Source organism: Patella vulgata, chromosome 7 (assembly GCF_932274485.2).
Source record: "Patella vulgata chromosome 7, xgPatVulg1.2, whole genome shotgun sequence".
NCBI lineage: Eukaryota > Metazoa > Mollusca > Gastropoda > Patellidae > Patella > Patella vulgata.
This window is the reverse complement of record NC_065885.2, coordinates 47,423,374-47,440,905: the sequence shown is the minus strand read 5'-3', so window position 1 is coordinate 47,440,905 and position 17,532 is coordinate 47,423,374. Positions and strand designations below refer to the sequence as shown.

General features: G+C 35.3%; 1 protein-coding gene across 3 annotated transcripts in view; it reads left to right on the top strand.

The window, feature by feature from the left end:
* LOC126828364 (afadin- and alpha-actinin-binding protein B) overlaps nt 1-17,532 on the top strand; it is a 42,326-nt gene that overhangs the window by 10,285 nt on the left and 14,509 nt on the right. For all 3 annotated transcript variants that reach the window (XM_050558116.2, XM_050558117.2, XM_050558119.2), the window contains 4 exons: nt 515-683; nt 3,501-3,591; nt 9,059-9,169; nt 16,313-16,503. In XM_050558116.2, the coding sequence (XP_050414073.1) occupies nt 515-683; nt 3,501-3,591; nt 9,059-9,169; nt 16,313-16,503 (562 nt within the window). The remainder of the gene's footprint in view (nt 1-514; nt 684-3,500; nt 3,592-9,058; nt 9,170-16,312; nt 16,504-17,532) is intronic.

The following is a 17,532-nucleotide window of genomic DNA, read 5'->3' as shown; positions in this document are numbered from 1 at the left end:
CTAATCTCCCAATAAAATTGGCTCTGCTAAAAATAAGCTAGAGCTTTTTTGTGTTTCTGACAATCGCTTAAAAGCTGACTTGGAATTGAATTTCTGTGGGTTTGTGGGAATCTGAACAACCATTCTCCCGCAGCCGAATACCTTATAGTTAGATTGATTTGCTCACAAAATTTTTCGTATTCTGATGTTTTATATTTCTAATGTTGTTTGGTGACCCATGCGCAGTTGTTAAAACCATAGGTTTATTGGAAAATTATCTAATTTTTCATATTACATAAAGCCTAATTCACTTCAGTTTTAATGTTCAATTTGATTTAAGAATTTATATTGTTAGATATTTAAAAATCATCACTCAACAGCAATACAAAATCAGGCTTAGATGAAAATGTTAGGTTGTTTAATCATCCTAATAATGATTTGGCTTAAAAGACATGGTCCAATTTCTGCTACTCTTTTAAGGGAGTGTTGGAGTTCTCCCTCTCATTTTCTATTTATATTGTTCTATTCTTTATAGACAAGAAGAAGAAATGTATCAGGGTATGATGGCATGCTACGAAGAAAGACATCAGGAATTAATGTGTGAAAATACTCAATTACGTGACTGTCTTTACACTTTGCAAAAAAATCTGGCCTCCTTAATAAATCGTCCAGATTTATCAGAAACAGAAATGTCTCCTTTAAAGGTATCATTTTTACACGCCCATTTGTCATGTGAATGTATTATGTTGTCGCCCCTGTCAATCCGCCGGTCGGTGCGTCCGTGCGTTCACATTCTGTTTTTTGTCCGTTCACATTTTGTTTGTGGACACGCTAAAGGTCACCATTTTATCCAATTTTGACGAAAATAAAAATATATGTTTATATCCCAATGATCTTTGTTCCGTTCAAGATTGGCATGTACCGGAGTATAACATCATGGATTATGTGAATGTATTATGTTATCGCCCCTGTCCGTCCGCCAGTCTGTGCGTCCGTGCGTTCACATTCTGTTTTCTGTCCGTTCACATTTTGTTTGTGGACACGCTAAAGGTCACCATTTTATCACCTGATTCATCTAAAAAAAAAAATGTTTAAATATATCACCATTACATTATAATTACGATTGAGTTGATTGAGTTCAAATTTCGTGTTTAATTTGATGAAACTTGAAAATGTATGTTTATATCTCAAAGATCTTGGTTCCTTTTTGATATTAGCCCACATTAACCCCTCACTTCATGGATTATGTGAGGTCACAATGTCTATACGCCAAACATTGTTCAGCTTGTTCTCTATCCACTGTTACACTGTAATGACAGTTGACTTAGAATTTTGTGAAAATCAGACTGAAACTGGGTCACAAAATGGCTGCTCCCCATACGCAAATAGTGTTAAACTATGTAATACTAAGGTAGGGGACCATCTAGAGGTCACAATTTTTATCTGATTTTGATGAAACTTAAACATACATTATACAAGAGCTAAATCTGCCTTTTACTATTACAGGTCTTTCTTTAGGCCTGAAATGTTATCTAAATTATTAATTAGACATTAATTAACTTCTCCAGACCATAATTAACTCTCGATGTCATCGCTAGCCTGCGATATTTACTGGATTAAGATCCCATTTGCTGCTCAACTTTCATTCATGATTAAATCATGAAATGGATAATCAATACTAGGTTTTTTATCGTACCAACTTTAGTAATGATGATCGAGGCTAGGCCGAAAATTCAATCGGTAAATTCTCGGTTCAGAGTGGATCAATTTGACTGAAATTTTCAGCAAATTCCCTTTACATAATCTAGTTTTTAACTATTATAATGAGAACTGCCAGCTCTTTATCTAATCTCCCATAATGTATCTTTAAAATTAGCGTTTATATCCCAGAGATCTGGATTCTTTTTGATACTTGCGCATACAAAAAATCATTTTTTTTATACACCCACATGTGGAGGTATATTGTTGTCGCCACTGCCTGTTCAGACGTCACAATTTTTATCTGATTTTGATGAAACTTTATGTGTGTTTGTAATCCAAATATCTTGGTATGTTCACACATATCCAAAAATCACGTTTTTAGCTTGGGATTCCTATAGAGGTCACAATATTTATCTGATTTAAAAAAACAAGTCACAATTCTTATTTGATTATGACGAAGCTTGAAATATAGGTTTATCTCCAAAAGATCTCGCTTCCTTTCGATATTGGCATGTATCGGATCGTAACTTCATGGAATATCGCCCCTGATAGTACGAAAAATCACATTTTTAGCTTGTGACACTCTAGAGGTCACAATTTTCATCTGATTTTGGTGAAACTTGAAATGTATGTTTATAACCCAAAGATCTTGGTTCCCCTCAATATTTGAGCATATCAACCATAACTTCCTGGATTATGGCCCCTGATTGTATGCAAAATCACGTTTTAGCTTGTCGACCCTCTAGAGGTGACAATTTTTATCCGATTTTAAATTTTATATCACTGATACACCCTAATTACAGTTGCGTTTGAATTCCTTTAAAATCGGACCCAAAATGGCCACTACTTGTAGTACGCAAATAGTGTAAAAGTATGTAATACCTAGGTTGTGGACTCTCTATGAACTATAAGTCACAATTTTTCTTTATATCCCAAATATCTCAGTCCATTTCGATATTCACACATTTAAGACCATAACTTCCTGTATTATGGCCCCTCTTTTTTTGAACTTGCTCTCTATCCATCTCTTGCAAAATGTGGGCTACAACAAAGACTCAAACCATCAGCCATTGAGGAGTTCGATCAATTTGTTAAGGAACAAGGTGCCCCCTCAGATGTCATACAAGGGTATTAGTACTAAGAATGAACTAGCCATTTATTCCACAGAACCGATACTAGGAAAATTAATCGTCATCACTATCCCGTACTGGTCAAGTTAGCCTCGAAATATTTTGAGCTTCAAAATATTTTGTCCTATTTAGATGAAACTTCACATATATGTTAATAGAAGATCTTGGTTGAGTTCAATGATGCACATTAAACCTTCTTCTATTCTCGAGTTATGCCCACTGCCATTTACGCAAAATGTGAAATATGCACAAAGTTTGTCGACACTCCAGAGGCGATAATGTTTGATGCGCCTTGCACATTACGTTCTAGAGGTATGGCCCCTGCCTTTTACGCAAAATGTGAAATATGTACAAATTTTGTTCAGATGAACCTTAACATATGTGTTAAGGATCAATAGTTCTTTGAGTTTGATTTTGGTACGCATCAGACCTTCCATTATAGAGTTATAGCCCCTACTTTTTACGCAAAATGTAAAATTTGTAACACATCCAGTAAGTAGCTTACTGATATAAATTTTTCTTATGAAATTTAAAAAGGTGTCAATCGCCATCAAACAGTATTTTAATCTGTAATCTGTAGCCTCCACACAATATTTTATCTTTTTCAATATCATTGAAATGGAGGTATATTTCAAGACAGGGCACCCAATCTATGTCCCTGTATGAAGGTGTATAATAATGTATTTACAGAGAGCTTCCAGTAATCAGTCCATATCCATAGAAGAAGAAGATGTTGTAGAACTGAGAAATGGCATCAATATTGATGAACTCTCTGATAATGGTAAAATACATTTACCTCATTACTTTCTTTTGAACCGCATTCTGGATTCCATAGGCGCACAGCTTAGAAACTTTAAAGGGGAAAATAAAATGGAATGGAATGAAATAAAATTGGGTTTAATGTCCTACTATTCTGCTCTTCTGGGTACACATTGCAGTGCTATGAGGAAAATTTTTCCCCATCCGAACGACTATATGCTGTCCCTTGCCAGGCCCACAGTCCTATACCATTGACCAGGGGAACCACGTCAGAAAATCCTGATGAACTATCACGGCCAATGCAGGGAATGAACAAGGGAACTACAGGTTAGTGAGCCAATGTCACACTCACTGAACCACTGTGGCTCCCAGGAAAAATTAAAACTTTTTCGCTTTGTGATCAATCAGACTTTTTCAATTAAATTGATAAGACTCCATCTGGAAATTGAGACATTCAAATTTTAAACTTCTTTTGTTCACCCCAACAGCTTGATGAATTTCAACTAAGCTTAGTAAATGTGTTGCTAATGCAGTGTTCATGCAGATTTCAGGGTTCCCGCGGTCCTTGAAAATCCTTGAATATCCTTAAATTTAAAATTTCATTTTCAAGGTCTTGAATATCCTTGAATTTCGAGGAAATAGGAAAATATCCTTGAATTTCAGTTGAGATCCTTAATTTTGTTTCAAATTGGTAATAATAGTAAGTTGATATGAAAATCCCGTTTAGATTAGAAGTTTTATAACGATAGTTGTAATGTTTTGGTTATTTTTAAGATGAAAAATTGTAACTTTAGGCTAAAAAATGTCCTTGAAAATCCTTGAATTTGACATATATTTATCCTTGAATATCTTTGAAAAAATGTTTGACGAAGCCGCAGGAACCCTGAGATTTGTTCAAGTAAAGATGATCAGGCCCTTATAGGTGTGAGACAGATTTTATAGTACTTTTTATACATCCGTCCAGACGTCTGCTCTACAGGTCACAATTTTTATCTGATTTTGACAGTACTTGAAATATAAAATCTTGGTTGCTTTCGAAATTGGCATGTATCGTTTTTTAACTTCATGGATTATGGCCCCTGAATGTACGAAAAAATCATGTTTTTAGCTTGTGACACTCTAGAGGTCACAATTTTCATCTGATTTTGATGAAACTTGAAAAGTTTGTTTATAACCCAAAGATCTTGGTTCCTGTCAATATTTGCGCATATCGAATTGTAACTTCCTGAATTATGCAAAATTTGATGGGAAGCATTTGGGTCATGAGTAAATAAACCCTAATGATTTTCAGTGTTGCTTGACATTTCGTTCCGGAGTTATCCCCCCTTTGCTGAAAATCTTGTAAACGTGTTAGAGGATATAATATTTAATGAATTTTTGTAAAATTTGGTGAGAAGCATTGTGGTCATGAGAGTTTGAAGCCTATCGATATTGAAAATTCTGCGACTTTTTCATTCCAGAGTTACTTCCCCCCCACCCCTCACTTTGCCAAAAACTGTGTGAATGGATTTTTTTCATCAAATTTAGTGGGAAGAATTTAGGTCAAGAGAGGGCGAACCCTATCAATTTTAAGCGTTCTGCGACCTATTGTTCCAGGGTAAGCTGCAATTGATCTTTACACATCTTTTCCACTACCATTCGTGGATTTTGTTCTGTCATTTTTAACGTTTCCTAAATTTATTGATGGATTTACCATGATGAATTTCCACCAAATTTATTAGATATGTTGTATCTGAAATATTTATAAACCCTATGTAGGAAAATATGTTTATAGGATATATTTAAAGTCTAGGAAAATATCAAATTTTATCCACTCAAATTGATTATTTAACATTTAATAAGTAAGTAACTAATTTGTTTATTATAGTGTCACACACTGCATACAAGAATATATAATATATATATATACATTACATAAAATATATTTAAATAATAGCAGTGTCAAGTCCATATCGACTTACGAGACACTTTTCTCTAAGATCAAATCATTAAAAATACTAAATAATTAATTAAAAGTAATAAAGTAATTATATAATAACATACATTCAGATTACTCTTCTCCTTCGTTTTAACATGTTTAAAAGACAATTAGCATAAGAAAAGAAAATCAAACTATATCAACTGTAGATAATCTCCTGGCTTGGATTCTGTAATAGAGGCACTTAAAAAGATTGTTAACGAACTCATTGGTGGCGCTGGATTGTGTTGATTTTATCCTGTATATTATTATCTGAACAGAACTAAACCATTTTTGTACAGATATTCAAATACTTTAAAGAGAACAGTTGATAGAGCTACGCCCATTTCTTGTATTAATTTGTTTGTTGTCTACAGGCGGCATTTCTTAACGTATCATCTTGATAATCAGTTGTCTTGAAAAATTATCGTATGAATTTCCTTATACCCTAAGGATGATCCCTATTGTTTTTGGTGCATGCCCGACCCCTTGGGGCAGAACCACGCCCATTTCTTGCATTTGTTTGGTTGTCGTCTACAGGCCGCATTTCTTAACATGATCATCTTGAAACTTTGCATACTTATTCTTTGTACCCTAAGGAACATCCCTATTGTTTGTGGTGCATGCCCAACCCCCAGGGACAGAGCCATGTCCATTTTCTTTTTGTGTGTCTCTGTGTTGCCTACAGGCCACAATTCTTAATCGATTGTCTTGAACAATTTTCATATACATGTAAATTCCTTATACACTAAGATCCCTATTGTTTTTGGTGTAGGATCGACCCCCAGTGGCAGCGCTATGCACATTTCTTGTATTTATTTGTTTGTCATTTTCCGACTGCACACCCATTTTTGTCTTTGTGTCTGTGTGTTGCCTACAGGCCACGATTCTTAATGGGTCATCTTTGAACTTGAGATATGTATTCCTTATAGCCAAAATACGACAACTGCATGTCCCGGCCCCCAGGGGCAGAGCCACGGCCAATTTTTGTGTTTGTTGTTTACAGGCCGCAATTCGGAATAGATCAACTTAGTACGTGGCATATGTATTCCTTAGAGCCTAAGGATGTCAACTATTGATTTTGGTGAATGCCCTGACCCCCAGGGGCAGAGCTTGGTATACTTTTCATATTTCATTCTCTTCATATTATAAAGTACCATATCAATCAAAGCAGGAATGTGGACGTATATTGCAGCGTTATCAACGCTCTTGTTGTATGACTTTCTGTGCAATATTCATAGCACGTGTTGATCATTAACGGTATAAATCACTGTCAGTTAATCATAATGTCCCTTTAAATGGACAATAACACTCTTGCTGGCTTGAAAGCTCCAGAAAATAAATAATATCTCTATCTAAGTACTAGATGTTTAAGTGTCCTACCTGTTGTGTAAATTATCCATTACATCCTATTTTACTTGTCCAGAGGGTTCGAAAATATACTATTCAAAAAAAGTAGGGGATATTTGATTTTGGGGGCATAATACTAAAATATGCAAATGACTACGAAAAAAGTCACTATAGAACCTAACAGAAGAAACATTTCCAGTTACATGTGACGCCCAAACGCACCAATAGCTACCGCATGGAATGCAGGTGATGCTTGGGATCATCATGGGGGTCCAACCCAAGATTTGCACGACTCTGACTTTGAATGTTACAGTCATTGTGGCATTGAATTCCAGGGTGGAAACATCAGTTTAATTGTTTTAGTGACCAGAAAACAAATTTTGATATGCGTCGGCTTACCCAAAATGAAAGGTTACGTGCCCTTGGCATGCTACAGATCGGCACAACACAGGCGGTTGTGGCGCGGACGATGAATGTTTCTCAGTCTGTCATAAGCAGGCTATGGTCCAGATACCGTGATACACAATCTGTACAGGACAGACCACGCTCAGGTCGACCAAGGGCGACAACTCAAGCCCAGGATCGATTTATCCGTACCTTGGCCTTGAGAAATCGTGTTATCACAGCAAATCAGATCAGCGCTCGTCTTCAAACAGACACTGGTGTGAGAGTGAGTGGCCAGACGATTCGGAATCGACTGCATAGGGGTCACCTTCGCGCCCGACGTCCTCGCGTGATCCCTTGTTTGAGAGATCATCACATTCAGGCAAGACGTCGTTGGTGTAGGGATCGTCAACACTGGGATAATCGACGCTGGAGCGATGTGATGTTTTCAGATGAGTCAAGGTTCACTGTTGATTTTTTGGACAGACGTAGGAGGGTGTGGCGTCGTCGAAACGAGCGCTTCCAATACGTTAACGTCATCAGACATGATCGATTTGGGGGCGGTTCTGTTATGGTGTGGGGAGGCATCACTGTTGCTGGAAGAACGGCTTCACATGTTGTTGCAGGGCGTGTTACAGGCCAGTACTACCGGGACAACATCTTGGCAGTCCATGTTGTGCCGTTCGCACGACGTCATGGCCGCCGTTTCATCTTCCAGGATGATAACGCAAGATGTCACAGGGCCAGGATCGTTACAGGTTACCTCCAACAACAGAACATCACCACATTACCTTGGCCAGCACTGAGTCCCGACCTCTCCCCCATCGAGCATGTCTGGGACATGCTTGGACAGAGGTTACGTCAACGTCAACAACGTCCTGCCAATGTCCAAGAACTTGCTGCTGCGTTGCAACAGGAATGGGACAATCTGGACCAAAATGACCTTAGACGTCTCATTAGGAGTATGCCACGTCGGATCAATGCTTGTTTGGCAAACAGAGGAGGATTTACCCGTTACTGACTTGGTTGTGATGCTGTGGTAACTTTGCTGTTTGACCCCGGGTATCATTTTACCCTTATAATGGCCAGTCTGTGCCTTACTTAGTCTAACGATCATTTGGAATAAATCGATGAATGTGAACTTCATTTCATTTTGTCATTTGTTTCTTCGTCAGTTTCATTAGGTGACTTTAATAACACTTAAAAATCAAATATCCCCTACTTTTTTTGAATAGTATATTTTTAAATCGAAGTTTCATTTGAAAAGGTTTACGTTAGACGTTTCAAACCATTATGTTGAATTTTTCAAAATTTTTAAATAAGGTGTGTTAAGATGAAATTTTTATCATCAATTAATTGAAGTATTCTAAAATAGTACAATTTGTTGACCAGAATAAAGATTGGGACATATTATTCAGTTACAACAAGAGTGGTATTGAGCCTTTAAAGAAAATTTATATAAAACCACTTAACTCCAACCAAATTTGCTCTGGTGGTTATTATTCATAGGGCGAAATTTAAACATTTTCATACTTTTTTTACTGCAAGGCAAAATTTCTCTCCTAGCACACTGCATGGTGTCTTAATTAGCTTGGTTCGTGCAGAAAAGTACGATGTTGAACCCCATTTCATTTCTTATTCCTTACAGTGAAGCCATAAAGCCCAGACAGTGTCAATTCAGTCTACTCTTCAAATAACTAGATGTGATTCATTGCTAAGCCCAAGATCCTGTACCAGAAAATCAGATGTTTTATTTCTAACAGTTTTCTCTGTTATTGTTATCTCATTTTTTTTTTAGGGTATTTTCATCTTCCACTAGAAACCATTCAAAGGGATATAGAAAATAAATTTATAGACACTTGTGAAAAACTTAAAAAGAACTTGAACATCAAGAGACATGTGGGTACAGGTAAGTAAATATTATATGGTGTCTAAAAGCTGGGCATAGGTTGCAGTGATCTACACTACATTTCAAATTCATCGAGGAAAGAGACTTGAAATTGATATTCAGGTTTGAGTTTGCTCAAGTTGATTCATATCTGAGGTGGTGTAACAGGAGGGTCGGGGGCTCTTGGGCAAAAGTCTTATGTTTGTTTTTTAGAACAATGCACAAACTGTTGTCAATTCGGGCATTGGAGACATTACCTGAGAAGACATCAAAAGTTCTAAAACAACCAGTACGGTGTTCTTTAAAGCTAACTTGTGTGTCTGTGGCCCCTTATTGTACGAAATATCGTGTTTTTATCTTGTGGTCCCTCTATTGGTCACAATTGTTATATGCCTACAGTTTGTAGACACTCCACGGGTCACAATTTTGCTCAGATTTTCAAAAATAGGTTTATATCCCAACGATCTCAATTCATTTCGATATTGGCATGTATCGAACTGTAACTTCCAGGACTATGGCCACTGATTGTACGAAAAAATCATGTTTTTAGCTTATGCACCCTCAAGAGGTCATAATTTTTATTTGATTTTTAAAAAAGGTTCAAATATATCATCGTTACAGCATAATTACGGTTGAGTTCAAATTTCATGAAAATTGCTTGTATAAATTAATTTGCTGACTTTTGTTTCTCTTTTATCATATTTTATGGGGTATAAGTTGATGTGGAGTATTATTAGTCGAATGGTCATATTTTACCGTTTTTCCAACCTCCATATATATATTTAAGTCGAAGCGGTGTCTAAGACGAATGTTTTTCAACTCCACTGTAGCAATGTTTTATTGAGATACATTGCCGATGTACGTCAAAATATGTAAAATAATCAGTTGATAAATATAGGACAAACTTCAGTAATATTCAAAGATTTGTTCTTGGTTCATTTGAACCTGTTTTTATTTCAATTTATCACCCAATAATACATTCTGCAGAATATATCGCTTGTGTGATTTATTTCATAATCTACTGCGATATCTCCTTAGGAGATATCGCTTTACATGAATTTGATTGGAGAGTTGAAAAGGAACTACTTTTTTTATTTTCAAAGAACAGTTCATTTCTTATTAAAAGTATAAAGGACTTTGCAATGGTGGAATTGCTGTCAAAAAATGATGTATCACTAGGCCATAATGTAATCAGGTTCAGTAAAAGTGAGATCTACAGCAAAGAATTATATTTATTTATTTGTGCATGTAAGAAAGGATTGGGTGATAAATAAAATCTCCTACTCATCTTTTTTGATATCTAAAAATATCAACTCTCGTCGATAAAGTGAAAAAAAAAAAATCGGCAGAGCCTCGTTTTTGTTACTTTATCGACTTGTGTTGATATTTTTTGATATCAAAAAAGATGAGTAGGAGATTCTCCATTTATCCAATAAATACCAGAAAAGGCATGTGGTCCCAACCGTTGAAATAACTATTAATGTTACGATGGATGTTAATAAAAATAGAACAAAATGTGCCTGTATATGTGTGATTGGTTAATTTAGCCATAGAACTGTAACTGAAAACTAAAGTAGAACTCTCATACGAGAGATGCCAACGTGAAAAATGATTGTTGGACGAACGTTTCTATTTTGATGGACTTTTCTGGCCTTTATGATTATATTTTGAATGGGGGATTATGTTTTTAAATAAAAGTTGTACAAGCTTTATATATTTAGAAATGTCAACAAGTATTTGTATTGGAATACCGTAAGTAGTTTTAGACGATAGCAAAAGCTTGACTTGACCGTATGAGACCTATTATTTACCAGACGATGTCATTGTCCCTCGACTGTTGGGAACTGAGAATTATTTTCTAGGGATGTAATTTTTTTTTTTTTCTTCATCTATGTGGAGTATAAGATGAAGGCCTGACTTCCACGGAAAAATGTATATGCTCACATGGAAATGTTTTGTTGTCCCACACCTTTCGAAGAGCACCAATTTTCTTACTTTTTTATACGCCCACATTGAAATGTGGTCGTATATTGTCGTCCGGCATCCACAAGCTCCAGAGGCTAAAGTTAATATCCGATTGACTTTTAATTTATACACAGTGTTTAAGGTCATGAGACGAAGAAGCCTATAGATTTTCAGCGATTTCTGATAATTACTGCAAGAGTTATGGCCCTTGATCACTTCAAAAAAATCGTGTGGACGCTCTAGAGGTCAAAGTTAATATCTGATTGACTTCAAATTTATACACAGTGTTTAAGGTCATGAGACAAAGAAGCCTATTGATTTTCACCATTTTCCGATAATTACTGCCAGAGTTATGGGCCTTGATCACTTCAAAAAATCTTGTGGACGCTCTAGAGGTCAAAGTTAATATCCGATTGACTTCAAATTTATACACAGTGTTTAAGGTCATGAGATGAAGAATCCTATTGATTTTCAGTGATTTCCAATAAATACTGCCAGAGTTATAGCCCTTGATCACTTTGAAAAATCTTGTGGACGCTTCAAGAGGCTAAAGTTAATATCCGATTGACTGTAAATTTATGCACAGTGTTTAAGGTCATGAGACAAAGAAGCCTATTGATTTTCAGCGATTTCCGATAATTACTGCCAGAGTTATGGCCCTTGATCACTTTGAAAAATCTTGTGGACGCTCTAGAGGCTAAAGTTAATATCCGATTGTCTTTAAATTTATGCACAGTGTTTAAAATCATGAGACAAAGAAGCCTATTGATTTTCAGCGATTTCCGATAATTACTGCGAGAGTTATGGCCCTTGATCACTTTGAAAAATCTTGTGGACGCTCTAGAGGCTAAAGTTAATATCTGATTGACTTTAAATTTATACACAGTGTTTAAGGTCATGAGACGAAGAAGCCTATTGATTTTCAGCGATTTCCGATAGTTACTGTCAGAGTTATGGCCCTTGATCACTTTGAAAAATTTTGTGGACGCTCTAGAGGCTAAAGTTAATATCCGATTGACTTTAAATTTATACACAGTGTTTAAGGTCATGAGACGAAGAAGCCTATTGATTTTCAGCGATTTCCGATAATTACTGCCAGAGTTATGACCCTTGATCACTTTGAAAAATCTTGTGGACGCTGTAGAGGCTAAAATTATTATCCGATTGACTTTAAATTTATACACAGTGTTTGAGGTCATGAGATGAAGAATCATATTGATTTTCAACAATTTCGGATAATTACTGCCAGAGTTATGGCCCTTGATCACTTTGAAAAATCTTGTGACGCTCTAGAGACTAAAGTTATCATCCGATTGACTTCAGATTGGTACACAGAGTTTAAGGTCTTGAGACGAACAAGTATATTGATTTTCAATGAATCTTTATGACTTGAACAGCTAAATCCATGATGTTAAAAGTTTTGTATACTAAACATTAGCATGGGATAGAATTTTATAAAAACCAAACAAATTTCTAATGGTTTTCTGATTATTACTTAATGAGTTGTTACTCTTAATCAGATTTTAATGTGTTATAAATGTTTCATTACCGAAAAAAGTAAAAATATGCGACAACTCTTGTTGACTGCCCGGACGATATAGCTGCTCTGGGCGTATGTTTCGTTGCCTGGCAACCTATCTTTTTTTCATTGTTTGGACTACTCCCAGTATACAGGTCATTGTTGGGTTAGGGCTCTATAATGATATATTACATTATCTGATCAGATGAAATACCCCTGAGAAATCATATGTTCAAATGTACATGCCATAAATGGAAAAATGTTGAAATGTCGAAAATTAAATTTTAATAACTCAATACATGTTATATATAGCTAGAATCTTAATTGTTTCAGTTATCTAAACATATAACCCTTTTTTGAAAACTGTAAAAGTAAAAAAAATAATAGCGCATTTTCCAAAATTTAACAATTTTTTTACTTTTTTTGATTTTTAGTTCCTTTTTGTCCTATTCCAGTTATTTCAAAGTCTTATTGGATGGCTTTTAAAGGGACTTTCGAAAGACAAAATTTAAGAAAAATTGTAGGTCTGGTTTTTGAGATAGAGGCATCAGAAAAGGCTCAAAATCGGAAAATACTTGATTTTAGGCGTGCTATATTTTACTTGCTGATCATCAAATATGTATCAATTGGGTATCATACGGTAGTCCATTCACCAGTCCACCCAATGCTACTTTAGTGAGTTTGATTCGGTGGTATCTGACGGAGCAATCACGTTTTCCCCAAAAGAATCTTTTATTGCATTTTTTTTTTTTTTTTTAAATATTGGACATTATTTCGGTTACCGGTACTTCCGGTTTACGAATCATTGTCGGAACAGCTTTTTTCAAAGGCGAGGTCATATGACTTCATATTCAAGAAGTTGCAGAACATCGATTGGACCATTATTAGAAAAAAAAAGTTTTTAAAATGGGCAGAAAATTTTTAAAAATTTGAAAAATAAAGGGAGATTATAACTGATAATCAATACCTAAAGCAGACCGAGATAAAAGGGGTACTGGTAAAAAAGAATAATAATCTTAGTACCGGTAATAACAATAGTCTGCTTTCATATTCACTTCCTGTCATGTGTCATGGGTTTTAGAAAGAATCTTATCAAGAAAAAATAATTATTAAAATTGGTCAAAAACTTGCAAAGTTATAAGCTATAATATAACGAGAAACATTTCACCCGGCCTATTAAATAATCTGAAAATTAAAAAAAATAACGGAGACTTGTATTGCTGTAATCAGATTTAATTTCCAGTTCCAGAAGTTTCAGAAAAATCGATCAAGCCATTCAAAAATGAGACGTATCAGAAAATGAGATGAAAATGGCGAAAAAACCCTAAAAATGGCGGGAAAATATTGCAAAATGAAATGATATAACTTTGTATCAAACTTATATTTTTGGAATCATATTGGCCTCAGCTGTTGGAATATTTAGGTTAAATTTTGAAAATAAATTGTCTTATAATTAACTTTGTCGGCAAGAAAAAGGTCAACGGCAGAATTTTGAAATTTTCAAACATCAAAAATTTTATCCTGATGCCGGCCAGACTACAAACATGCCAAGTTTCATGAAAATCGTACTAATATTAAAGAAGTTGTCAAGTTCGATGACATAATATTCGAATTTCGAAAATCAGAAATGTTTCAAGGTACTTAAAGAAAAAAGAATTAGTAAAATAGGTCAAATAATAAAATATGTAGGTTAATTATTTATCAGTAAAACGTTCTGAAAATATATTGATTCCAAAGTCGCCACCAATTCTTAGGAGGCTAACCAGAAATGTATTAATTTCGGAAATAGGAGACGAATTCATGAAACGGCAGCCTATTTCAATTATTTTCAAGCCGTTAATGGGAATTTTTCACTTGAAAACAACTTTGTCGACACTAAAAACGTCAAAGGCGATTTTCGAAATTTTGAAATATTCAGATACCAAAAATTTGATCATGAGCCAGTCTATCCAGAAATGTATTTACTTCGGAAATAGGAGACAAATTCTCCAAACCACAATCTATTGTGCTTACTTTCAAGCCGTTAATGTGAATTTTTCACTATTTTTCATATTCAACTTTCAAGTCAATATGGCGTCCACCAGCTGACTGAAATCAAAATTCGGCTCAATACATTTTATAGGCATTCCTTCAAGGATTCAGAAAATGTAATTCCCATGTCTGTAAGTAAAATATCATAAAATTTATGTTTAGTGATAGTCCGATAATCTGTTTCAACATCGGTAATTGGCCGATAAGTGGCCTATCGGAGAAATTGGTATCGGCCGATACACGGCCATTTTGCGATACTGGAGTTGCCGATATCTGTTCAAAACGACTTGTTAATTACCTTTAAATTATTATCCGATTTGTGAACAAGTCAATTTTTTGCTTGACACGCGGTGCAACTAAATAGCCACGCGCACAGCAACCAAAATAAAAGTTATATTTCGGTTGCCCTGTGCGTTGCTATTTAGACGTACCGGTAATACAAGACTCTCATAGGGGCTGTAAAAAGGGAAAGAATAAACAGTAAAAAATCCTCTCCGTTATATAAATAGCCACGCGCACGCCAACCGAAATAAAAGTACAAAATCCTTACCAGTCTCCGTTATTTTTTAAATCCTTTTTCACACACTGTTTGAGAGTTTGGTTCTCTCAATCCGATTTTTGAGAATACCATTTCTGCCCATGTACAGTAGTCCACCCGATAAAATTTTTGATTGAAATGGTGAATTAGCCAATTGCATGATAATCAAATCATAGAATTGGAGAACACAGTCAGTACTGTTTTCAATGACTTATAATAACTTATAATATAGATCATACTTTATTAATTAATAATATTACCAACAAATAAGGAGAATGTCACGTGATTGCCACTGTTTACAGACAGGTCATGAAGCTTTTCACTTTGATGTATCATTCATTACCACATGAACCATTCCGACATCTATTATAGACATACAGGTGCCAATCACTCAAGGGAATTACGTCGTAATACTAATCGACACATAAAATATTATAATCTCGACTTTATTCATTAATGATACAGCAAATAATTAAGTTCATAATAGATGGAGTGTATTTGTGATTGCGTAGGAAGCCTGACTCAATTTTATTACTTCAAAAACACCGCGTTCGTGTTTGATTCCCAAGGTAAAACAGTAACCATGCGTTTCCCCAACAGTGACATATATCTACATAGATTATCATGCCATTCGAGACATTTCACTGTGTAATAGTTTTATATCCACCACTTGACCACTATCGGTAATTATATCTGTATCGACCAATATATGTTGCTGTCAGTATCTGATATCGGTAAAACCGATAGGTGCCATATCGGACCATCACTATTTATGTTGTTTTTTCACGTTTTAAGATGGTTGCACTTCCGGTTCAATCGACAAACTTCATATTTGGTGTATGCATTGGTACTGTCTTAGTTAGTACCCAAAAAAATTTCAAGGCAATCTGACCTATATTTCGTCCACGTATGTTTCTTTGCCAATCAGCCTATTTTTAATCTGAATAGTCTGAAATAGGCTACATTATAAAATATAGGCTTTATTTTATTTATCAGAGAACAGAAATGTGTATAATCTGGCTTCTATTTCTTTTGGATAAGGTCAGTAGATAATAGGCATAAGAAGGTTTGTAGACCATAGTAAAGGCCTTACTGTCCTCATATTTTGCAGGTATTGCTCAAGTAAATCCTCCATCTTCCAAACAGTTAATGTTAACAGATAACAATGCTATTGTATCTAGTAATAACAATTCCTTGTCACCTACTAGACCTGATCAATTTCTACAGGTAACTAGTCTCCAACATCAAGTTACAGTTTATAAAGATATAATACAAAAACAAGAAGAACTTCTACATTTACAGGTAATACTAATAATTTCTACTACTTCCGTAAGTAATAATCCTTTAAAGTTCTCTAATGCAGAAATATATACCAGACTATATACTGTCACTATCATGGGTGTGGATTTAGGGGGGACGGGTCCCCCCCTTAGAATCGGAAGGGGGGACGAATAGGTCTCTGTCCCCCCCATGATTTTGATCGCCAGGACAGATTTTCAGGTTTATATCCACATGAATGTCCCGTTCTGAAGGCTATCTAACCAATGCCTTGGGCCCTGCCACAGTAATTCATCTTCACGATATCTTCCTCCTTAATTGTAGGTAGTCAATTTTACTATATCGTCATCATATTACCCCTAGTTACAGCTTTCATCGAAATAGCACTGGTAAACTGTTCGTAATTATTATTTTGGTTTGGTAATGAAAGGTTCCAGGGTTCGTCCGTCCCCTCAAAAGTTATGACAAATCCACGCCCTTGGTCACTATACACTGTAACCCGGTTTTATTTAATCTTGTGTACAATACTCGTGCGTAATAGATTTACATAAAGATTAATCTATCTGCTGTCAGTTGACTTATACACCCACATGGAAGTGTGGTCGTATATTGCCGTCGGTCCTGGAAATATGATAAGCGGTATCGCATCACAGTTTGCTTAACAAAAATGACGTAAGTGCAAATCAAATATTAATTGGATTAGCAGAAAGTTATCAAATTGAAGAAAACTGTGAATCAAGTTTCTTGTCCTAAATGTGATTTACCATTCCATTGCGTAGAGACATTTTTATCCACTTGAAGTCGGTTAACGAAAATAAAAGTAGTCAAAGATTAGTCAACAAACTAATTGTAAGCTAACCTTTTAATGGTCATTCAGTTCATGATCCAACTAAGTAATTAGTACAAATGTTAAATTTGATAATCCAGTAAATATAAGCCAGTAGCTGACACCATATAATTTTATCAGAAAAAACATTTTGCTCCAGGATCAGGAAATGTAAAAGATCTTTGTTTTGACTAATAGAAATATGTATTCTGAATAAAAATATCTAT